The following is a 25,174-nucleotide window of genomic DNA, read 5'->3' on the forward strand; positions in this document are numbered from 1 at the left end:
AAATCAAGGCAAGCTCCTCCTTTTTCGCCAATTCCTGTGAATTACCAAATATGGATTTCATAAAAATGAATCCAACCAATTGTGAAAACATGAAAGTATCTAGTTCTACTTGAAGAAGAACTTAGTACAATTCCTTAATTCACGAAAGTATCTAGTTCTACCTGAAGAAGAACTTAGTACAATTTCAAAATGGCTAAAAAAGTATCAGTATCACTCTCACCATAGCATCATTGTCAAGTTTCAATAAAAAAACAAGACCTAAACAGCTTCTTTTGCAAAGAACCATTCATTATTGTCAAATTTCAATAAAGAACAAGACCAAACTAGTTTCTTTTGCAAAGAACCATTTTATGTTTCCATTTGGAATGTTACAGTCATCTTATCCAAATTTGAGTTAAGCTGAATCATCTATGTATGGAATGTCCAACCCTTCCCAAAAAGGATAACCAATTTTGAGTTAAGTTGTATTAGGTGTGGACATGGTTCGGTTCGGTTCGATTTTGGGCTCAATCCAGAACCGAACCATATATAATCGGTTCTCTGAAATTGGAACCAGAACCGAACCATATATGTATGGAACCGAACCGAACCAGAACCATATATAATCGGTTCGGTTCGGTTCGGTTCGGTTCGGTTCTGGGTTTACCCAACCTTCACCAATGGCCCTGTTTATATATGAATAATGAATTACACTTGGTTATTCTGTTCAACATGGGACAAAGACAATGTGGGCTCCCTCGTGGTGATATAGAAGATCAACGGTCTTGATCTCACTTACTCTATACCTTGTGGTGATATAGAATAAGGCCATGTTTGGAAACCATAATTTTTTTTTATCCATAAAATATTAGTTTATAATGTGGAGAGAGATGGATTAGGAGGGTGGGAGGAGACACTTAAGGATAGAGTCGGTTCTCGGTTCCGGAATCCCAAACCCAGAACCGAATTTGCACCGGTTCCCGGATTTCTGAACCGGAACCGAACCATATAGAAATGGAACCGAACCGGCCGGGCCGGGCTGGTTCGGTTCCTCGGTTCGAACCGGAACCATGTCCACCCCTAAGTTGTATCATCTATGTATGGAATGCACAACATTTCCCAAAAAAGGGCATGTCATCTATGTATGGAATAACACACAACAACCACAAACATCTAGGAAAACATATACCCAACAAAAATCCCCCTTAATGTTATTTGTTAAGTTTTAAAGGCAAAAGAAAAACGTTAGAGGCGGTGAATTTAACCTCAAGCGGTGAACCATTCTCACAGAAATCGTAAAAGAGGGGGGGTGTGGGTTATCATTTCCCTAAATCCCTATAATCAGGGTCCAAATTTACGTTATGCTGATCAAAAGAATATATATGTTTAATCTAGACCATCACCCATTCTTCTTTTAACAATCTTTTCCCTAGCCATTGATCAAATGATGGGGCCTTGGAATCACTATAGACTACATTTTTAGCTGTCCCATATATGTTTTTTCATACAAAATTTCCCCCATCATACCTATTGTTAGATCTAACCATATGTTTAATGTATCCACATTTTGTTTTCTTTTTTTCTCGTCATTTTCTAGGTTGTATGCTCATTATTTCAATTCACTACCCAACATGTTCTTCCTTATGCAAACTCAGCAACATGACCAGTATTTAGTTTGAAACTCAATAAAGAGACTCTGAGAATTCATTGAAAATTCTGCCCAACAGAGAGAAATAAAATGAACGGGCGGAATGAGTCAATGTTGAAGAATTCAGCTTCTTTCTTCTTCTTCTTCTTCTTTTTTTTTTATATTCTACAGAACGGAAAAACAGAGGCAAAGCCGAGAAATAACCTTAACCTGCACCATTGCATGGAAAACTCAGGTGAAAGGCTGCAGCATACATCCTCGATGACTTGCACATCATCCAAGCCTATACTTACCATACACATATGCGGCCACATTTGTCCAAACCAGTCTAGAAAGAAAGAAACAACCACAAAAAAAGGAAGATAAAAAGAGCAATTTTCTCTGCTTTTATTCAGCAGTCCAAAGTACAGGACTGTGTTACAAAGAATAAAGAACTTGAAGGGAAGCAGCAATGACATTGAGACGAGTGGCATACCACTTGCTCAAAAGAATTGGCAAACCATTTACATCTGAACTGAACTAAGCACATCTCTTTCTGCCTGCTTGCTAGGTCCCCTGCCAAAGATGAAAAAAGCCCCGGCGGAGAACCGAAGAATCCGAAGAACGCGGTGTCAGAGCCTGAATTTGAGGCCCACACAAAGAATTCAGTTTTTAGTCTTCTAAACTCACCCTGTTAATTGCCGCCCCCCTTTGTCAATTTCTATTTTTCGTGGTTAGAGCTTCCGTTATAAATGAAATTAGCAGTTTAATGGCCCGCTGGATTTTCCCTCACTTTCTGGCAATCGACATTTCAATCCGGACTGCTCACTACTGGGAAATGACGGGCTCTAACTTTCGGGATGCTTTGGCCCAATCTCAAAAGGAGTTGGTTTGATTACAGACTTTACAATGTTATGCTGAAAATTATCTTTTCTGACTTGTTCTTGTGATTTCGGTTTTGATGCATCCCCGACCTTGGCCAGCTTTGTGTCTGTTGATTGTGGCTTGAACTTGAAGGAGATTGGAGCAATTCCTTCGCATGCCGTATTTGGAGCAGAAATTGGGGCTTCTTTAGAGTGGACCACTGAGCTGAAATGGCACTCAGGCTTGTCATTTATGGAGTCTGACAATACCAATTGCTCGCGCCTGCCTTGATTGTGCTTCTTCAGCCGTTTAAGAACCTAAAGAAAAGACGATGCATGTGTTAATTGCATACTCCCTGGAGAAAAGGAGGACAAGAGGTTTAAAAAAATAATAAAAAAAGGGACAAGAGGATTCAATGCTTCTGGGGAAACCCTATGTCACAAAAAAATAATTGTCTGTAACCAAGCTGAGACGTGACAAACATTATGTGGCACCAGATGGTAAACTGATAGTGCTTAACACATGAAAAGACACAGACTGTATCTTTTCATTCTGCAAGGAATGTAATATTTGGAAACAGATGGACCAGGAGTTACAGTCACAATATACTTCCTGAACTTGAACAGAATATAAGTCACAGAAATAGAAACACAAAACCTGGCCTGGGTTGCAAGAAACATAGCCATAGAGCTGCAAACACCAAACTTTAGCACATAATTGCTTCTATGATACTCAGATACTTCGAGAGGTCTAACATACCATGTGCTAACATACTGTGTGTTAGACACGACACCTGGATACTTTATTGATACTTCTGTTGGTCCAATAATTATCATGTTTTAAGCATATGCCTCTATTCAAATTAAAACTATTGATATTCCCACTATCATGTTTTGATAATAAGACGAGCTCATGAATTTTATTATTAACCAACCTAAAGCTCTAAGAAGACAATTAATAAGGAAAAGAAAAGTTGAGTTTGTCTCTTTATCAAAACATGGTAGTGAAAATATCAGTAGCCCAAATTAATTATCATGTTTTTCTGCTTGTTAATGTCTTATATTTGCAATTATAACTTTGAGTATGTGTCTTACAAATGCTATTTGAAGTTTATTACTAATTTTATCGTCTAAGTTAAGTCTAGTTAAGTTTTGATAATATTTTCTTTATAGATGTTAGTGTCTCATCTCATGGCATGGGATGCCCGTATCCATACCCATGTCCTGCATTTGGGAAAATGATGAGTTGTATCGCTGGTCCTGTGTCTGTGTACATGCTTGTGTCCATTATCCATATCTGGGTATCATAGCTGAAACCATCTCGATGGAAGACAGTATAGAAATAACCCGAACACAGATACACATACCGAACTTAGCGCATGATAATTTCTGGAAGACCATCTTTTGATGGAACAAGTAAAATGGGCAAGTATAATAAACCCAAGTAACACACACATTTCCATCCTTTTATTTGGTAAAGAAAGATTCACGTCTTCAGAAACAATCAATGTTACAATATAAATGTCTCCAGGAGTCCATTATAAAGATCTAATGCCATAGCTGATCAATCACAAATAACCCACCACCACCATTTCCCCCAAATGGATAGGTTTAGGACTTCTACAGGCCAGTCAGGCCTGTCCTATAGACCTTGCAAACATCTTCCCAACCAACCAAATGACCCATTACTTATTAGCTTCATTCACAGAGATTTCTATGAACCATATCTACATATTGGGAATGCACCTTACAATCCTCAAGGTTAGGTAAGTGGGTTTTCCAGATTCGGAGAGTTACTCCAGCTGGAACAAAGAAAAGCAAAACCAACGGCCCTTCCCACCAGGTTGGTCTCTTCAACACACTTTCATTATGAGTCCTAATTCTGAGGGTTCAAACTTCAAACTTATGTACTTCAAGGAACTCCATATATTTAAGAGATCTGGAATGCACCTTACAATTCCAACTGCTTGGTTATCCTGCCACCAAATTATCTAATGTTCACTTTGTAGAGCATGCTTTTGTGAATCACACCTAACTGCCCAGAGATGAATTCAATGAATTTGATGATAAACCTCAAGAAATCTGGGGATGAAATAAGTGGGTTTTCAAAACTAGGAGAAAGAATACAAGTGGAACAAAGAATATAATATATTTCAGTCCTTGCTCCAGGCTAGTCTCTTCAGCACACTGTCACCATCCCGGTCCTAATTCTGAGGGTTCAAACTAAGGTACTTCAAAGAACCCCATATAGTTTAGAGATCATGAATGCAGCTTCCAATTCCAACTTGCTTGGTTATTCCACCAAATAATCTACTGCTCATCGTGTAGAGCATGCATTTTGTGAAACCTCACCTCGCTCCCCGAGATGAATTCAATGAATGTGATAATAAACCTTAAGAAATAAGGCCTACCCTCTCCTCAAGGGTGCTCAACAAGATGAGGGTGTTTCAATATATTGTCAGTGTTAATTAGCCCGCTGCCCATGTGGCATGTGTGCCAAGATTTAATTGTCTGGTACGGCTATTTCCAAATATCTAGATACAGGGACAGTTTCAGGGTTGGGCTTTTTAGCTCAGCTGGTGGAAGTTTTGTACCTCAACCTTGAGGTAGTAGGGTCAACCGCAGCTTAGATGCAAAATTTTTGCCTTCCTTAAAAAAAAAACAGAGAGAGAGAGAGAGAGAGAGCAGTTTCCTGCAACAATAAGTGAATTAGTGAAATAGAAAGAAAGGAAAGAGAATATTAAATCCAATAGGAAACTTTGAGAAAACATCACAGTTCTAATCAATCAATAAGAAAAAACCTAACCACTGAATAATCAAATACAATAGCAATTAACTTCATGCGGTACCTGTTTCAAGAAATCATATTCCTTGGAGTGGGAGCCGGAAAAATTGGGTGTCTACACTTTCAAATTCATAGGGAAAAAACTTATTTTGTCATTTCCACGAGGGAGAAGGGAATGAATTCTGCGTCCAACATGTCCTCGAACATGGAGGACAGACATGCACCACTCAATACGTCCAACATGTCATCAAGTTTAGGTATGAGAAACCTATACTTGATAGTAATATTGTTGATAGAGCGGCTATCAAAACATATTCTCCATGTCCCATCCTTTTTGGGAATGAGAAGTGTCGGTACTGCACATGGACTCAGGCTAGCTTGAATGAGATCCTTCTTCAACAAGTCTCAGACCTGTCCATGCAACTCCTCATGCATGGTAGGGCTCAAACGGTAGTGGGGTAAGTGTGGTAGTTTAATGCCTTTGATGAGATCAACGCAGTGTTGTATATCACGTAGGGAAATTGGAGCTCTCGGTCTCTTCTTTGTCTATGAGGACTAAGATGATCTTCATTTCTATGCACGCATCCTTGAAGTAAGATAGATCGATTTAGGAATAGTGTCAATTCATTTCTTAAGGTAAAACCATCTTGTGTGTAGACATATCCCTTGACAGCCTACGAGTATCCTTTACAAGATTTAGCTTTATTCGCATGTCGTCCTTCACAAAAGAGTGAGTATTCTTACCTTTTAAAAAAAAGAGTGAGTATTCTTCCCCCCATCATGGGTGGTCATTTGGTCATACTGCCAAGGGTGGCCCAACAAGATATGACACCTCTAGTGGAGCAACGTCACGCCAAACTGTATCTTCATAAACATTTCTGATGGAAAAGTTCACACGACAACATGTCGTGATAGTTACTTTAACTCCACCCTTGAAACCATGCGATGTTGTATGATCGATTTAACTTTTCCGTCTTCAATTGCAATCGATCAACCATCAACTGAGAGATGAGAGTCTCCATAGTCCCACCATCTGCAATGACGGTACAAATTTTTCATCCCAATGTACAAGTGGTGTGGAAGATGTTACTTTGCAACCATCGATCCGACTTAGGTACCTTAGGGGATATCATTACTCAATGAATAGCACATACAGCCCCGGTCATGATCCCCACCCAGTGTGGTCACATTGTGCTCGACCGTGAGAGGCAGGTCATTTGTATCATCCTCATCATCCTCATCATCTACTTGCTCTGCTAGGGTGTTCTCATGGTTGAATGTCCGACGTGCACAATCTGATGATCTGTGACACGGTTCACCACATTTGAAATATTTGAATTTTGAACATCATAGTTTGTGGTTTGGATCCTAAAAGTCCACAGCTCACATTCGATTTACCAATAGGTGGTCTCATGGTTGTACTCTTAGGTGGAAGAGTGGGAGGCGGTCGACTAGCCACAAGCCTTCTACTTGATGGGTTAGGAGGGCCTCAATATGCGTCTTGCCCTAAAATTGCCGAGTCATCTCTGATCAAGGATCAAACGCCCAAACCCTTTCAGTTTCAGACTGCTGCAATTGTATCTCTTTTACATACACCCTCACAACCATTCTCCATAACCTTACACCCAATGCCCTCACCTTCTAGAATCATTATAGATCCTGTAACTCTTTAAGAATCCCTACCCAGTTTTATTACAGACCCAAAACTTCACTACGAACCCTTACTTTTTTTCATCCTAATCAAACCCAGTACCCTGATTTAAATCATGCAGCACAACTGCGTCTTTACAGTCCATCCCAGTGGACTGTCCCACCATTGAATGACCCTGCCAGTCCTTAACCTTCAATCGAATCCATTAAGCACCTTACCTTGAACCTATACCTGCAGTCTTAACCTTAACTTCAGTTTAAACTCACCCTCATTCAATCGGCCACCATAATCATCCATCAGTCCCAAAAGTCCCAACAGTTATTACAGTCCTAAACTCCCAAAGTCCCAACAGTCCTAACCTTCCACAAACAGTCCAACCCTCCTCCACCCCATCTATCATCATAAACAACTCATATTCAACAGATCACCTTAGTACAGTCCATCCATCACAACCAATCCTATTATAACAGTCCACAAATCAACTGTAACAGTCCATTAGATCCCTACAGTCCACCTAAATCTATTACAGTTCACACCCAAGTCTTGCACAGTTTTCCTACCAATTGCCTATACTACTTCTCAACCTCCTAGCATTTAGACTAAACCCAGATTTACCAAACTTTCTCAGAACTGTCCAGGCCTGTTAACCTTGATAGCCCATCACAGCAATCCATATTTATCATTTCCTCAAACCCCCTCTAGACCTGTTCCCGTAATTTTCACAGCTTAACCAACGCAAATCTGAGCCTAAGACCCTAAGATATCCTTTCTCTTAACCTGTCCTATATGAACTTGGTATCAAAGCTGCACGTATAGTAATCTTTTTGTACCCATCCTGCATCAAGTGTCTAAAATGGAGAAAATGTAGGAAGCGAGGCGTCTAAAAAAGAGAATATACGGGAAGCAAAACAGTTAAGGTAAAGAGGAAACATATGGGAAGCACCATCAGACAACAACACGAGGCAGTTAATAAGTAGACGGAGAACAAAACAACAATATACAAAGAGATAACGATATACTAGGTCAAGTAGGAAGGATAGGGTTACTAGTAAAGAGTACTTCAGGCTTATGAGAATTACAAGTTTTAGGAATTATAATTTTACCAATTTTGTTTAGGGTTTTTTTTTTTTTTTTGAGTGCTCTATTATATTCATTTAGGGGAAGCGTGTAGCAAGCGTGCTTCTGCTAAATTTCTTAAGTGAAAAGAATTTAGCTTCTAAAGCGAGGTTCTGACCTAACTAGAGAGCTTCCGGTAACTAAGGCTGAGACCATGAGAAGCACGTAAGACATAGTGTAACCAGCTGCACTTTACAGACAGTAAACCTCTTCAGCAAAGTAGGAACCAGCCTCAAAGCAGATGACCAGTGGTCTTGCTGTCATTAGAAATGCACCATCCGATATGAGGAATATCATGGGTTACAAACTAATGAAGGAGGAACAAAAACAAATAATGCACAAACTATGCAAAATTGAAATAATAGTCATATTATCATATCTATGATGACAGTACGACTGAACTTGTCACAAACAGGGATAGATATTCGAAAGAGAATATATAGAACATGAAATTATACCTGTTGTTCAGGAACTTTCAAGTTCGGTATGTTTTCCAATGTTCTTTTTCCTACTTTCACAGTGGATCTACGCTTAACCCTAAATATTTCAGTATCAGAGTCATCACTATATTGAGCTCCAGTAGGCTTGACCTGCGCCCCAGAAGAACAGTCCTGATTGGCGCTTGAGCATTTGGTATAAGAAGTAGAGGGTTGTGAAGAATCATGTGCATAGGTTGGCACTGTTTCAGAACCCTTAGTTGGAAAGGTCTTTCCATTGTTACTCTGCACAATGAAATTTAAGGAAAGAATTTATGTCATGAAAAGAGCAGGATCTTACAATAGAAAAGCCGTGTTCCAGTTAGTACATAATGGTAAGAAACACACAGAACACACGAGTATGTCCAAATTAAACCTTCAAAATGCAAAAAGCTTACATCATCATGCAAGGAAGATATTCCATCTGACCCTCTGGAAGAACATATGGCTGGTGCTGAAGAAGGCAGAGGAGCTTCTGCCGCATCAAATTTGATAAATACTTTCCCATTATTCAGCAGAGGCAGGCAATGAGAAACACAAGATGGACTTCGTGATAGGCCCTGAGCTGGTTCCACTAATTCAGGGTTCAGTTCAAATTTTATCTCACAATACGGAGTATATCCTTCTTCAATGCAAGACAACACATTCGGCCTCAGACACAAGTCATCACCTCTTTGCATTTGAAGTTGAACCTCCTCTAAAATTCCAGCTTCCCGCTCAAACTTCTGGGATGCAGCTTCCATTTCCATAAGATCCTCCCTCACAACAAGAACCCGATTATGGCCACATGAGCAGCCCCTTGCCTCAATCTCTGAATTACATGAAAAGGGTATCAGACTAAATCAATTTTTTTTAAAAAAAATCCAAATATCAAATAGACAATAAGGGCACTAAATAAGTCCAAAGAAAAAATAATAATAACTAACAATTACCATGGCGAAGGCAGATAGGATGCATATAACAGTTGCATTTGATGTAAGTCAAGTAACAGTCACGCTTGCAAAGGCTACATAGTATAGTTCCTAGGGAATTTGGGGAAAAGTGTGTGCATGCTCTTAATTTCATGATTGACCAGCGAGCACAATGCTGAAACCGCATCAGACGCACAAAGGAAACCTTTATGCAACGTTGAGAAATCAAGTCTGTTGACGAAAGAACCAAATCTTTGGGTTCTGGAACTGGCGATATCTTAAAAAGCAGCATTGCTTCTTTACAAAGAAGCTCCTCATGTGGAAGGAGGGGTATCCTATTAAGAAGTCCATAACGTTGACTAGCCACTGCACCCAATGGAAACCAATCACCAATTGCAAAGTTCACGGCCTCGCCACAGTTAAAACCTGGAATTGTATAAAAAGAAAAGTAAGTTCCAACAGGATTGCAGGTGGCAAATTTTACCTTAGCAAGGAACAGGCAATTATGGAACAATACATTATAGAAAATGAGGAAGATAAAAAAAACCAATATAATTAATAGACCATCTTACCATGACTGAATCCAGCGTGATATGCCCGAGGAAAGGTGATAACAAACTCCCCAGGTTTTTGTACAGCTTTATAGACGGGGACACCATGTTCTAACAAAATATTTGGTGGGAACATGGTCGTCTTTCCCAAAAGTACATCAAATGCTGCATCATCACCTCCATTGGATAGAATGTCACGAGTGTAAACATGCTCCCGAACTACCTTTTCAAACTCAAGAGCTGCATGACCTGGAATCCCATACCAAGTTTTGGATGCACCACAATGGTGATAATTGATGCTGCTAGTGCACAAAACACCAGATGTATAAAATGCATCTCAACAGTAAGAACAATGGAGAAATGACACCAAAACGCAAGAGAACAATAATAGATACCTATACAAGTAATGGTCCTCCACATGCCATGCAAACATACTGAATAGCATCCCAATGTAGAGCATGGGATATGTGACTCCCTGAAATGAACCTAATATGTTTAAGAATGACAGATTACAACTGCTATTAAATATCAAAAAGCTTAAGGAATCATCCCAGTACCGGAATTTCAGTCTCCAGCAGACGCAATGTAGACTTCGGCAGCCGTGAGAATTTCTGAAATCACAATAAACAATAAAGTAAATCCATTAATTAACAGGAGATACAAGTGGAAAGAACTTAAAGGAAAATAAGAACAATTTAGTTCAAGCAAGCTAGATGCTGTAGAAACTGTCAGCATTACCTGGAAAATAAGAACTTAAAGGAAAATATTAAACAAAACACACATGTGACTACACATCAAGCTCATGAGGCCCTTCATTTATGAACCGATGCAAACAAAAAGTGGTACCCTAAAAGGATGAGAATGTATCCTATAGTGGTTGTGGTACGGATAAAAGAGGTACAAAATAAAACAGTGCAGCCTTCAACAAATGAAATGAGAAAACATATATGAGAACATAAAAATCCTAGGATGGAATAAGATGGCCAGACGTGGCAGGCGGGTAACAACCAAGTACTCACAAAAAAGGGAGGCCCAGTGCACGAGGCTCCTATCATTGCGGGATGTGGGGAGGGCTAGATGTACGCAGCCTTACCCCTGCTTTGCAGAGAGGCTGTTTCTGTGACTCGAACCTATGACCACCAGGTCACAATGGAGCCACCAAGTACTCACAGCATGGTTTAAATCTTCAAGAAACATAGACAAAAAGGGAACATACGATGACCACATTGAAGTTATGTTCATGTGTTCCCATACACAGAAAATTGGTTGCCAAGAAATCTAATTTTGGTTTACACTCAAAGTCAGGTGCACTTCAACACTGTTTAGTACAGATGGAGAATTTATACCAGAAAAAGCACAAAAGTAAATAGCATGAAATGCTAAAAGAATCAACACCTTTAAGTTCCATTTGCTTTTTCCAAGTTGATCGTTAGGAGAAGATGAAAATGCACTGCCATCAATATCGCATGCATACTCAACAGCTTCTGTATTGCCACATGCTATTTCATGCCAAAATTCCTCTTCCAAGTACTTAGCAGGAAGACATCCAGCACTAAAGTATCTTCGAGTGAACACCTTGTTTGCCATTTTCTCAAAATCGCGGAATGAATAATTTCTGAAAGATCACGTTAATATTCACCAACTATAGAAACTAAGAAGACAGGAAATTGTGTTTCATTTTGGAATGATGACTTACTTTCCACTCATGAAAAAGGTGATCTTATCTTCTGAGTCCCACTCTGCAAGCCGTAGAGGCTGCACTCTAGTTGTAAACTTGAAGCCAGCTTTCTCTTTCATCAATACAACACCCGCAGGGACAGAAGCATTCAACGGGGATATAATTTTGCACATACCTGAAGGTTGAGCATTTGGATTTAGTTCCATGTATTTGGACAGAAAACATCACAGTTGAAAGACAATTCTATTAGAAGCATTATTTTCAGTTGAATGCATGGAACCGGATAAATCAACTTAAACAGTAAAAACCTTACCAAATTTTGAAGCAAGGGGTGCAATCTGTTGCAGATAAATTAAAGGATCCTCGAATTCCTCCTGCGTAGGAGTGAAAACAGGACAGTCTGGAATTGTATCTATCCATCCTAAATCAGTTGTGTCAAATTTATACACTCTGCGTTTTGAAAACATATCCTTCACATTAGAAGCACCACTGATGCGAGAATTCGCATCCGCATTTCCATAAAATCTCATTCCACAAGATGATGAAGCTTTTAAAGCATCCCCTCCACTTCTGGCCATCATATTAGTAACAGTTACTCCTTCAGGCACAATCCCCAAATTCATCCGTTCCAACCTTTTACGCCTCAGAATTTCAAGGACATTCTTAGCCTCTATGGACAAACATTCTCTTCCTTCCACCTGTCAAACAAGTGAAACTAGATAAGAAGTCCATGCCAAGACTACAAATTCATACTACCTCAAAATCATCAAAATTGCTATCCCAACATCTTACAACATGCTTTGGTAAACAATATCACACTTACTTACCCTGCCCCTCTTTTCCTAGAAAAACAGTAGAAGAAAAAAAGATTTTTTTTACCGCTACACTCTTGATACATAATTGGGTACAGTATATGTTAACTGATAAGTTAGACTAAAATGCAATTGGGTGTCTTATAATTTATAATGCATAAAGAAATTTTCTTTTTCTCCTTATTGATGGGTAAGCTAAAATTAAACCTGCAACATCAAGGTTGAGGCACAGAGCACCATCCAATTGAGCTCCAGGCTCAATCCCATAATATGTCTATAATGCCTATCATGGAAGCATTCATGTGTATACAGAATATAAAATTTCTCGATCATGAAGTCATTTATTTTTCACAATGTTGATCCCATGAAAACACTTAGTTTTTGTAGATCAAAGTCAAAATGCAAACTGATAATTTTAGACAAAAATAGGCAAATATTTCTTCTGTAATCACAAAATCCACAACAGTCATAAAGTCTGTAAATAAAATTAGAAATGCCTTCAAGATCCAACCAAAAATCAACAAAAAAAAATAACCGCGAACAAAAACCTCATACAAAAAGGAAACAAGCAAGGGAAAAAAGGAAAACGAAAAGAATAGCAAACAAAACCAAAGATTTCAACTAACATACCATTGCCTAACGAACGCTTTCTATTGAATCTGCAAAAAGTGCAAAAATCCTCCAAAACAAGAACCCTAGAAAACGATCTCCAACATTGCAGATTCATAAAACACCGCATTACCCTCCGGCTAAGAAATCCGGCTACGTCAGCAACCGAGATCGGAAGGTTCCTTCTAAGAAGTAAAAAAACGCCGGGAAATTCGAAGGTTTCTTCTAAGAAAAGACAAAAAAACGGCCGAAGGACTGCAAAAAAAAAAGAAAAAAAAAAGAGATTTCCCGGCAAGGAAAAACAAGAAAAAGGGTGAATAGTGCGAAATCCAGAAGCGAGGCTTAGAAAACCGAAAAAAGGATGAGAGTCTGAGAGGAGATTTTTATAGTGATAGAATAAAGAAGCAATACAAAAAGGAAAGGAAAGCGGTAGTTGTTGGTGGTTCAACCAAACGCCGGTGACGGAAACGCTTTTTTCGGTTACCGTTTTCATTTTCGTTTTCTTTCCCCGCCGAGAAACTGACGTAAATTTACCAAAATAACCCCGAATATGACTACAATCTATTTAAGTAACTGCTATTTCGGAGGGTGTTTCCCGTTCCGTTTAGTCCACGGGCTACAATTTCAAGCATTAAGATCATGAAAATAACGATCGATTGGTCCCAAATGAACGGTTCGGATCATTGAATTCAAATTCCATTTTTTAGTCAACTAATTAATTATTAGACTGTAATCAATAATGAATTCCTAACTCCAAATCCATCTCATGCTGATTTGTCGTGGTGGGTCCAGGTCAAGCTTCTTATAGAGTTATAGGCTTCTCTACATGCACGTATGATACTAGCATTTTCCACCGTTTGGTTGCCGGAATTTTTTTTTTGGTTCTTGGGGTTTTTGTGGAACAAAAAACTTTCCGGGAGATTGGTGGGAAAAAAATTCAAACAAAAATTCTCATGTTTGGTTGCTTAAACTGTTGGGAAGAAAAAAATTCTTATGGAAGCTTATTTTTGGTTCTAGAGAGTATATTTTTTCCTAAGATTTCGTGCAGAGTTATTTTGGTTCCTGAGATTATTTTGGGCCCACCAACTGAGCGTGGTTTTCCTGCGGAAATTCCACAAAACTTCCGAGAATCAAAAAAATTCCGGCAACCAAACGTGGCACCGGAATAACGAAAAAGGGGTGACCATACCAATACGAATATACAAGCTGGCAGTTAATTGGAAATCCCGCCCTATAGCCTAGACTGATTATAGAATTACGGAAGCCAAAACGTGGCCGAAAGATGGCTAATCGACGTACATAAATCCGCCACGTGGCAACGGAGAGTGGCTTTTCTAGAGTTTTTACTGTGGGCTGGAACGGAACGGGAAAGTGGTTTTCTTTTGACGGTTTCTGGTTTGGGCGGTTTTTATACGGTTGATGATTTTGCTTTTGTAACGCGTCTAATGATTAGACACTTTTCTCAGTCTGTGAAAACGAGTTTCAGGCGGCTAAAGTGTCTTTTCGTACACAAAGTCTCGGCTAGGCTCAACTGCTCAAGCCTAGACTTTGACTCGGGCTAGATTGGAAATCTTTGTTATTTTCTAAGGAAGTGACAAAAGAGTCCTTCAGATTTCCTTTTATTACCAGAAGCTCCTTGTTAGCTTACATAGGCGGATCAGGGTTTATTACCAAAAGAGTAAACTGGAAAAGTCCAAATGACAAGGAGAATCAGGGCTCTCTTTATCTAAATCCTTGAAATGACATCATCGCCTTGATTGAAAGGTAGAGAGAATTCATGCTTCATTCAGGCACAACCCTATTTATACAAGACCCATAAAAATAAAAATAAAACCCTATTAATACAAGGGATTTGCTAGAGAATTTCGCATAAAGGCAACTCGCGGCTGACTCCTGTAAGAAAGAACAGCCACACAAGCTCACTTTTCAGCAGATTGTCTTATTGGTGATGATATTTTCACCCTCTGCAGTACTTGCACACCCCCTTGATAACTTGATTTGACAGAAAGCTGCCCACTTTTCATGTCAAATCAGGTTATAAGGGGGTGTGCACGTGATGCGGGGGGGAAGGGGTGTGTGTGTGAAAGGTCCCCCAGGAAATTATACAGTTAGTGGCACCCATTCCCTATCTTAAGTGATATCACCTCCTTTGTCCAGGCCCCTCAAGTGTATTCATCACTACGCCCCCCCCCCCCACACACAAGGGGTGCCCCAAGGAAGTAAAAGGGGCGAATATATCAACTTCCTATCTAAAACATACCTAAAGTATATATGCTGAATTGCTGATCAGATAATTCTTCCTATTTAATAAAAGACGTAAGGCATATGGGGCAGTGATAAATCTCTCTCTCTCTCTCTCTCTCTCTCTCAACACTGTCCTATATGGGAGTCGATTTAAGATACATGGGGTCGACTTATCATTGCTCGAGATATATTGAGAGACTTTATATGGTGTGTGCGCACATGAAGTCCGGTATTATTCAAAAAACTACAGTGGGTCCACCTCATATGATGATCCAAGCCTTTCATTTGTTGGGCCACAGTGTAAATAGGATTAACCACGAAACTCACTTCCTAGATGATCCTAACCCTCCAATCTGTATAGGATCATCCTATGGAGATGATTACGGAGTACATCCTATTTACATTCCTATTTATGTTGTGGTCTAACAAATGAACAGTTTGGATCATCCTATGAAGGTGGGCTCCACTGTAATTTTAAAAAAATACTGGACTCTACACGCACACCGCAAATTAAAATCTAGAGATATCCATATGATCAGGCAAATTTTTATATAACTAGGAGAAATTATATGACGAAAAGATGTACAGACACGTACTCATCATCCCATCCTAGATATTTTATCCAACAGCAGCTCGCCTTTTTAGAAGCATCTGTTGTATCAAATATTAAGGGTGGTACTTCCATAGTACCACCTTTAGGGGTTTCTATGCCCTTTGATCGAATAATTACTCTATAATTAGATAGTTATGTTCACCTAATTACCGTGGTATTTTTTCTATTGGAGACCACAAACAGGACCAACTTGTTGAATGGCCCAAATTTGCCAAACCCCAGGCTCCATTTTCGAATTGTAGGCATGCTTCATTCTATTGCTTAGGTTGGGAGATGTTTTGATTATAATTAGTTGAAGCCGATAAATTAAACTGCTTCAATTAATGACAGAGAAAACTTTCACGGTATATATCGAAGTGAAAAAGCTCAGTATTTATATGAAACACACACAGGTCAATCCTTTCAGTTGTATCAAAGTGAAATGGGTCTCCAACAAAGGACTGAAGCAACCCTTTTTAATAAATTCAGGTGACCCACCTAGTTTATATCATTAATAAAAAATTAGGGTTAAAATCAAAGAATTTAGATGGCCAAAAGTGCTGATACCCATTTCCAAAAAAGTCTGAAAGTTTATAAACCCAATAGCCATTGGGTATGACTTAGATTTCCAGACTAATTTATCATTAACATAAATCAGTCTATCGTAAAAGAATCAGACCTACGCAATGGTGTCCAAAAAAATGGGCAGTTGTTACATGGAAAAAGGGTGGAGTTACCAACTAATTTCTTAAGGGTCTGTTCAGTTGGTTTTCAGATTGTGGAAAGGAAACGAAAAATCGCTGACTTTTTTATGGAAATGGGGAAGAATAGGCATTTGGTTGGTTTCAACGGAACCCTTTTTTTTCTTATTAAGCTGACGTATAAATTTAGAAAACAATGAGATATCACCACTTTAAGTATACTCCTGGACTCACATTGGGACTAAAGTAGAAGCAAAAGTTGTTGAGCTTCAATCATTAGAGCTTATCATAACAATAGCATTAATCTAAAACTATGGAATATAAAAGACAAGAAGAGAAGTGGTACAACAAGCTAGCCACCAATAACAATGAGGTATCATAAAATATTCTTGAATTTTGCATAGAAAATCTCTTTATCTTTAACTCATTTGGCAAGTAGGGAATAGTTTTTTACTTGGTTAGGAAGTAGTGGTGGCAACGTGGGCGTCACATGTTGCTCCAAGTTTACCAACCGAAGAAAAAGAAAAGAAAAGTTCAGTATTCCTTCAACTAAGATTCCATCTAATCTATGGAGGATGGTGCAGCTAAGATTGAGGAAAAGTAAAGTTAGATAAGATACTCTAAAAAGAGTGAGTTTTGGCCCACTCCATGATCTAAACCATTCATTTAGTAGGGTCCTTCGATTGGATAAGTCTACCATTTGATCACTGGCTTGGAAATTTATGGTTAAGAAAAATATGATAGCCCACACTTAAGCTCTGTAATTGCATGGCTAGGATTGTCTGTTAGAGTGGTTAAGTCAATTCCTTTTCAGTGACGGATTAATAGACTGTTCCCATAAATTCACGACAAGAGAATGTTTTCACAGGTTGAAATTTCTTCCAACTCCATTAATGGAAAATTAATGATGGAATTTTAAAATCCGTCACCTAAAATATTATTAGAGACGGATTTTCAAAAAATCGACTCAAAATGTTCATGTATACGGTTGGATAATATTTTTATATTTTTTTAAATGTTTTTTAATATGAAAAAATTATGTTTTTACTGACTTATTTTGAAATTCATTGCTAACAAATCATCATAAAATATTCATTTTTTTTTCCTAGTGACGTAATTGAGAGTGTTTTACTTAAGGGTGCGTTTGGTTTTTCGGAATCAGATTGGGATTCAGTATCCTATTCTGATTTCAGCATTTGGTTCAAGTAAATGAATGGAATAAACTGGTAGAAATGACACAAGGATAGAACTAAATGGGCAAAAATGTTGGAATCTGTTTCCCGCTCAGTAGGTGGTATTCTGATTCTGAACATGGTTAGAATAAAATCTTTATTGAATTTTTATTTTAATTTTTTTCCTATTTTGTTTGCAAGGTGATAGGAATATGAATCAGATTAGGATACCGATTCTTGATTCCGGTAATCTAAGGGCGTGTTCGGCAACTATTCTTTTACGGGATTTCTCCCTTTTTTAGGGGTGGAGGATGACGAAAGCCAAAAAATTCTCAAAAATCATGTTCGGCTGCGTGACCCGCTAAGGTCCATTTCCAAAATTTCTACTACTTTCTCGACTAAAAAGTAGGATTCCTCCAAGCGATAAATAATCGTTTCTAAAATTTCTCATCACTCGACCCGATTCTTTAGGCGAGAATGAGAAGTGTTGCCAAACATGCCCTAAATGCATCCTTCATTAAGGGAATATGGTTGAGAAGTGAGGTGGTATTTCTTTATTATTTAAGTGATCAATATGTGGAGTGGTAGGAGAAGCTTGTTGCGGTTTTAGACAACCACATGCTTGGTGTGGGTGGAACCACAAGAAGAGCATGGTTTCACCTGTAGCTTCACCGATGTATTTCCATGTATTTATTAATTGGGATTTTTCAAAAAGAAGTTACGCAGTTTTCTTATTTGCAAAAGCAGTCTTCTAGTCTGACAATTTACAAATGGAGTCAGTTATGTTTGAGTGAATTTTGCTAGATTTTGCAAATCCATTCTTGTCATCAATTTGAGACCAAATTACCCATGGTAGATTTTTTTTACTCATACATGACAAGAATAACCTTACAGGTGAAAAGACGAAAAATTTAATCAATTTAAAACCTTGATTTAATTTGGAAAATTATAAAAGTATACCAATTTTCTCTCTTCCAGCCCCATCAAAACATGAGGTAAAATTTTGGGACCCACCTTATTAGAACATGTTGTAAAATTGTGGGATGATGGATTTGGGTAGAGATGTTGGCCCCTCTCATTTGTGTAAAATGCTGGGCCCGCATGGGTTTGAGTAGAGATAGTGGGCCCTATCATATCAAAACATGTACAATGCTGGGCTCCACCCATACTATGCATTGGAGTAAAATGATTGTTAACTCACCAACTTCTCCAAAAGCTTAAGCTTTTGGAGAAGGGCAAGGACATATCCCTCAAACCACCAGAGCATGTGGATTTTTACTATCCAGGAGGTTTGAACTTGAGACCTTTGCCTTTGATACCATGTTACATTAGTTACATTACCAACTTCTCTAAAAGCTTAGAAGTTGGTTAGTTAACAATGATGGGCCTTACCGTATCAAAATATGTGTTGTAGAATGATGGGCTTCACGTATATGATACACATGAGGAAATGAAATGAAATGACAAATGAAAGAAAGACATTTAGTATATAATACAGGAGAGATTATATGATGAAGGAGATTATATGATGAAGGGCAGTATAAACACGTACCCATCATCCCAACTTGGATATTTTATCCAACAGGAGCTCCTCAAAAAAAAAAAAACGATGAGCTGCTGTTGGATCAAATATCATGAGTGGTACTTCTTACGTACAACCTTTATGACTTTCAATGTTTATAAGCTCTTTCAACATATGAGAATTTATATGATGTAAGGCCTTATGAACACGTACTCAGCATCCCAACCTTGATATTTGATCCAACAGCAGGTCACTTTTTGAGGAGCTGTTGTTGGATCAAATCTCAAGGGTGGTACCTTTATTGTACCAGTACCACCTTTACGTGTTTATACGGACTCTCAACATATAAATTCTCTATAATATAGATTTTGGTCATTTTATTTGTAAAAATAATTTACCATGGGTAATTTGGTCACAAATAGATGGCAATGCTGGATTTGCAAATAAGGCAAAGTAAGAGACTTCTTTTGCAAAAAAATTCTCCTTTATTAACTTTGAGCAACAACGTTAGGTTCCCCTTGAATTGCACCGAAAGCAACTACATTAGAAATTTGGCAAAATTGATACTTCTAGAAAGGAGAAGGGAAATTTACTGAGTTTCAAGGTCAACCATCTCAACTTTTTATTTACTCTTCGTTATAAGACAAATTGATACCGGTAGAACTGCCTAATTTTAGGAAAGAGGGTGAGGGAGATGGTGTTTGGTCCCATACCTAATCCATATAATTATTGGGAAAACACTTTAAAAATGGATTCCTTTCTAGAAATAAAGACAATGCAGGACAATGACAAAAACACCCTTTAAGTCAGAAGTAAATTATCAAATAAAGCTTTCACATAAACGCCAACCAGGGGATTTGCCTTAATCCCAGAATTTATTAGTTACATTCAAACCCTTGACTTTTGTTTTATATACAAGGACCCAAGGCATTGGAGTATCTCTCATGTATGGGGAATGCTATTCAGAGATTTGGGCCCAACCCAGATGACATCAGCATCATCCCGACTGTTCATCTAGTGGGTCCCATCACGAAGACGAAGTGACTCTGAAGTATGACAAATAAATCATTGGATATGGTTGTCCTTACTGAAAGAAGAGAGACAAAAGCCTACCGAAGATGAGTCACAATTGTAGATCAAATTTTTCGTTCAGGGTGTACAAAACGAAGGGTCCAGATGATTCAGACCAAACCGAGCCATGAATGAGCCCAAGCCGAGCCGTCAAAACAACCCAGACAGGGACGGGGTCGGTGGTCTAATTTTGTTACGGTCAGATGGCAAACACGCTTTACGGATTTATTATCGTAACAGACAAAAAACACGCTCCACCTCACTCTTCTTCAGAGGTATACCTTTTCCTCACATATAAGACATCTCTATCCAACCCTTTATTTACAATTTGTAAGATTTTTTATTTTTTTTCCTTCAAAAATTTTAGCCCTTGTAAGCCTATTCTTTTTCTACCTTTTTCTTTCCCTATCTCGACGCTACAAGGTTGAGAATATCGGCTGAATCGTAGGCAATTGGGAATGTGTACTTTCCCTATCTTGATTGCACACCCCCATTTTTTTTCTATTTTCTTTCCTAACTTTGACTGTATGTGGATGGTGATGGATACTGAAAGTAATGGAGTGGGTATTTTCACATCAAACCTGACAAGACTTGCCTAACTTTTGGGCCTCTATAATTTAGTGAAAAAAGATTGAATAGTTACCTATTGCTTCTTTCTCAAATATGAGATGACATTGCAGATGGACAGAGCCAACCCATAGCAGAGTTGAATGGAAATTCTTTAATCCATCATAATTTGGGGAAGATAATGTGGCCCGTGTTACATTTGAATAGAAATTCATCTAGGGCCCGTTTGGATACCTCTCATTTTGTATTTAGATTTGGAATTGAGTTTTGAATACAAAATGAATAGATCTGGCAGCTCATGTAGAGGGAGACATAGAGGGAAGGGGTAATTTCTAGTGGAGGGGAGAGGTTAAGGAGCAAAGAGGGTGAAGGAAACTACTAGATCTGTGGATTTCCAATTTCTTATATCCACAGCTTATTTAGAAATCTGAATTTTTTCACTGTCAGCTGCTGAATTAGAAATCCAAGAATTTGATACGATCCAAAAAGGGCTGCAAACGTGAGAAATCCAAATCAAAATCTTCTTTGCATCCAAACGGGCCCTTAACTTCATTTGTTTGGCAAAAATGACGGTTTTTCGCATGTGATTCACATCCAAGGCAGAGGAGAAGCTACAATAATCAGAAATAAATTTATACAAAAAAAGAAAAAGAAAAAAAAGAAAGACCAATCCAAACAGCGTAAAATCAACTTTTGTAGAAATCTATTTCACCCGAATTATCTAGGGAAAATGATTTCACCACTCCAGTATTTTGATAAACGTACGCTCCCGTGTTTGTCGTGTAGTATTTAAAGGGCTCTAAGAGCTTTTTGGGCTTGTTTAATAGTTTTTTTTCCCAACATCGAAGCAGCCCGTTGCTTAGAAGGATCTTAAATGCATTGCGTGTTTAATTATAGTAATAAAAAAAGAGAGAGAGAAGGCACAAGAAGACACCCTCTCTGCGGAGAGAAATTTTTTTTTTAAAAAGTCATCCACTTTGCAGACTGATCAGTGGGGGGACCAAACACAAATCTTGTCATGGCTCATACGGGATAATGCGTGGGCCCTGATAGTTGGCTCAGGTGGATAACTGAAACTGGCTAGAAGAGGACTCTACGCTCCCATGAAAGTGATGGAACCCATTGAAATGAAATGGGTCCCATAGCTTCCTCCATTGAAAGCCTACATACTATAGATGACCATGTAACTGGTCCCTTTGGTCACCAGCTAATGGGGTGCACTGGGTGGTTTTCCTTTTTGGAAAAGAAGTTATGCTTCTTCTACGAAAGTGAGAGAGAGGACCTAAATGTGCAATGTTGTTATTCAGTTGGTGCTTTCTTATTACTAATCGGAAAAAGATGTTTTTCCATATCAATACGTATTGAACTGGAGGCAAAGAGGAAATCTTAAAGGCAAACTGAAGGCTTTTTAAATTCCCATCAAAACCCGAATGGGAAAACAGGGATATCAAAAAGTGCAAAAGAGAAGAACTCAGTGGATACTAAGAAGTTCCCTACAAAACCCAAACGTAGAAACAGAATAAAAACAAATTTTTTTTTTTTTTTTGAAAAGATGACAGGATTTTATTAATGTAAACACAAGCAGTACATGGGGACGAGGCGTCCCCCAAATACATCTAAGACCTTGAACAAGGTTGGAAAAAGTTACTGGTCCGATTGACCAAGAGTTAAAATATAGATTGATTTCCCGGTCCACGCCCTCCCGTGCAAGGGTGTCAGCCCAGTCATTTGCCGTTCGATGCCTAAGCTGTAGAGTCGGATGAATTACAGAAATCAAATCCCTGATCTCGTCAATTTTGCTTGCGAGTCGCCGGGGCCACCAATTTTTGTTAGTGGCCCATGCAATTGCATTGGATGACTTCAACAATTACGGGTTCAGTCTTGTGCTTCGCAAACCATTGTAGTCCGAACAAAAGGGCCGATACCTCCAGGGGCGGAGCCAGGAATTTACAGTTGGGGGGCCCGGATTAATTTACACTTGTTTCATTGGTCATTGGGGGGGCCATGGCCACTAAACTAGCTTGGCATGCATGCATAGCCATGCACCATATAAAAGAATTTAGCAAGTCATGGGGGGGCCATGGCCCCCCTCAAGCTCTATGTGCCTCCGCCCCTGGATACCTCCGCTTCATAGGCATCACATGTCCCAACCGGTCCGGAGAAGGACATGAGTATAATACCCCCGATGGTCACGTATAACACCACCAATTCCCGCTTTCCCCGGATTACCACGAGAACTCCCATCGAAATTAAATTTCAGCCAGTCCTCAGAAGTCAGAACAGTTTAAAAACATTAAAAACCAACCAAAAATTCGAAAAGAACTAAGCTGATATTGGAAGATTTTGATCAAAACCAACATGCAAGAACAGGACAACCAATTGAAAAAATTCTTTTTTGGCAGGTAAGCTGGGATCGAACCTCTGACCTCAAGGTTGAAGGCCAAAGCCTTGAGCTGGAGGCTCAATCCCTGGCAAACAGAAAATATGAGATTACATAACTCAATAAGCACTGTAATAACACAAAAGCAGCACAAAATTTACAAGAATCTACTTTCAATCTTTATCAAATTCTGATCTGCCACTTGCAACAAGTGATTCTGACAAGGGAAAGATTGACTTCTACAATGAGGAGTCAGAGTTCAATTTTTTTGAAGAGAGATAACTATAATTAGATCAAAACTAGATTACAGATTCACATCAATGGGGAGAGAGAGGACCCGGAGTAAACTGAGTCCCTCAAAGCCCCGGATTTAGCCAACCGATGGTCCGATACACAAGAGCATTGGCGACAAATGACGAGTCAGAGTTCAAGAAGCAGCAAGTATCAGCGTTCAAGCAAAGTGGTTGGTCATTCTGATCTTGCAAGCAAATGATATGGGGAGATGATAGGAACGAGAACAAAATGTGAAAATTTCTCTCGAAATTTACATATTCCTCCGTAAGCGTTTTTTTTTTTTTTTTTTTCATGAATTTTCCGCATCTGATTGCAAAAAATTCACGAGTACAGAGTTTTTCAATTTTCTTGGAATGAATGAGAAGGTAGAAGAATTAATTTAAGACCAGGCCAAAACAGTAATTCTAGAATTAATAGTAAATGTCAAGGGACAGAAATTAGGAATATATTTAGTGAATTGGGAACTTTTTTTGTCAAAGATCCCTTGATTAAAATATAGATTAAAACTCCCTCCGACTAGAACAATAGAATTCCTAATTCAATCCAACCTGAAACGCCGACAACAAGGTCTTCGTTGGATACCATTCACACAAATTTGGTTCTTATTTGCAAATAAAATTATCACACTCATTGGACATTTGAAGATTGACAACTGGTAGATGGGGAAATTAGAAAGGGTGACCTTAACGAGGGTGATTCACGTCCCCACAAGAAACCAAATTGTGCTTCTATGATTCCACCTTAACGAGGGTGATTCAAGGGACCGAAATTAGGAATATGTTTAGTGAATTTGGAACTTTTTTTTTGTCAAAGATCCCTTGATTAAAATATAGATTAAAACTCCCTACGACTAGAACTATAGAATTTCTAATTCAATCCAACCTGAAACGCCGACAACAAGGTCTTCATTGGATACCATTCACACAAATTCGGTTCTTATTTGCAAATAAAATTATCACACTCATTGGACATTTGAAGATTGACAACTGGTAGATGGGAAAATTAGAAAGGATGACCTTAACAAGGGTGATTCACGCCCCCACAAGAAACCAAATTGTGCTTCTATGATTCCAATCTTTTCTCTACCCTTTCCACGATTTAGACCCACTCCCTCTTCCTTAGGGATTCGACGCGGAAGGCCTAAATATGACGTCGGAAGCTGATCTACAGATTAACCAATAAGGCACGCCAGCCCCAAGATCTCACCCCCAAATAGATGGATGCCCGGGATTTTAGATATGCAAAAATTAGATGTCCTACCCGTCACCATCTCATAGCATCAGAGGATAGCCTCGAGCTTTAATACCTTCTCTACTTCTAGAGCACTGAAAAGCAAGGTATCATCCCCATATTGAAGATGTGACACCTCCAACCCATGACACTTCCAATCCTGAACCCTTCTATGAGCCCTTGTGCTCTGCCCTTCTCTAAAAAAGATTATTTCAAGTTAATCTTTCTTTTTCTTTTCTTTTTTTGCAAGAAATTAAGCCCACTTTGAACTCCTAACCTAAATTATATACACAAGCATCATCACTGCTATAACAAAGACTCAAACTTCACAGAATCCCATATG

At 38.7% G+C, this 25,174-nt stretch overlaps 1 protein-coding gene across 1 annotated transcript; it reads right to left on the reverse strand.

Moving 5' to 3' along the window:
- Nucleotides 1-1,988: 1,988 nt before the first annotated feature.
- LOC143877076 (lysine-specific demethylase JMJ13-like) lies at nucleotides 1,989-13,393 on the reverse strand. The gene is made up of 11 exons (XM_077378824.1): nucleotides 13,080-13,393; nucleotides 11,951-12,335; nucleotides 11,656-11,812; nucleotides 11,355-11,574; nucleotides 10,517-10,570; nucleotides 10,355-10,434; nucleotides 9,981-10,258; nucleotides 9,430-9,834; nucleotides 8,896-9,308; nucleotides 8,480-8,743; nucleotides 1,989-2,787 (listed from the first exon to the last, which is right to left on the reverse strand). Exons 1-11 carry the CDS (start codon nucleotides 13,080-13,082, stop codon nucleotides 2,455-2,457), a joined length of 2,592 nt encoding a protein of 863 aa, XP_077234939.1. The 5' UTR covers nucleotides 13,083-13,393; the 3' UTR covers nucleotides 1,989-2,454.
- Between the last annotated feature and the right edge of the window lie 11,781 nt (nucleotides 13,394-25,174).

Source organism: Tasmannia lanceolata, unplaced genomic scaffold (genome assembly GCF_043159265.1).
Source record: "Tasmannia lanceolata isolate RefF3 unplaced genomic scaffold, GAP_Taslan_0.1 ptg000005l, whole genome shotgun sequence".
Lineage (NCBI taxonomy): Eukaryota > Viridiplantae > Streptophyta > Magnoliopsida > Canellales > Winteraceae > Tasmannia > Tasmannia lanceolata.

Coding starts and splice junctions, on each gene's coding strand:
- LOC143877076 (XM_077378824.1), bottom strand. Junction 9,309..9,429: donor TCCTATCTGCCTTCGCCATG/GTAATTGTTAGT, acceptor CATGTAATTCAG/AGATTGAGGCAAGGGGCTGC. Junction 2,788..8,479: donor TGAAAGTTCCTGAACAACAG/GTATAATTTCAT, acceptor TCTTTTCTTTAG/GTTCTTAAACGGCTGAAGAA.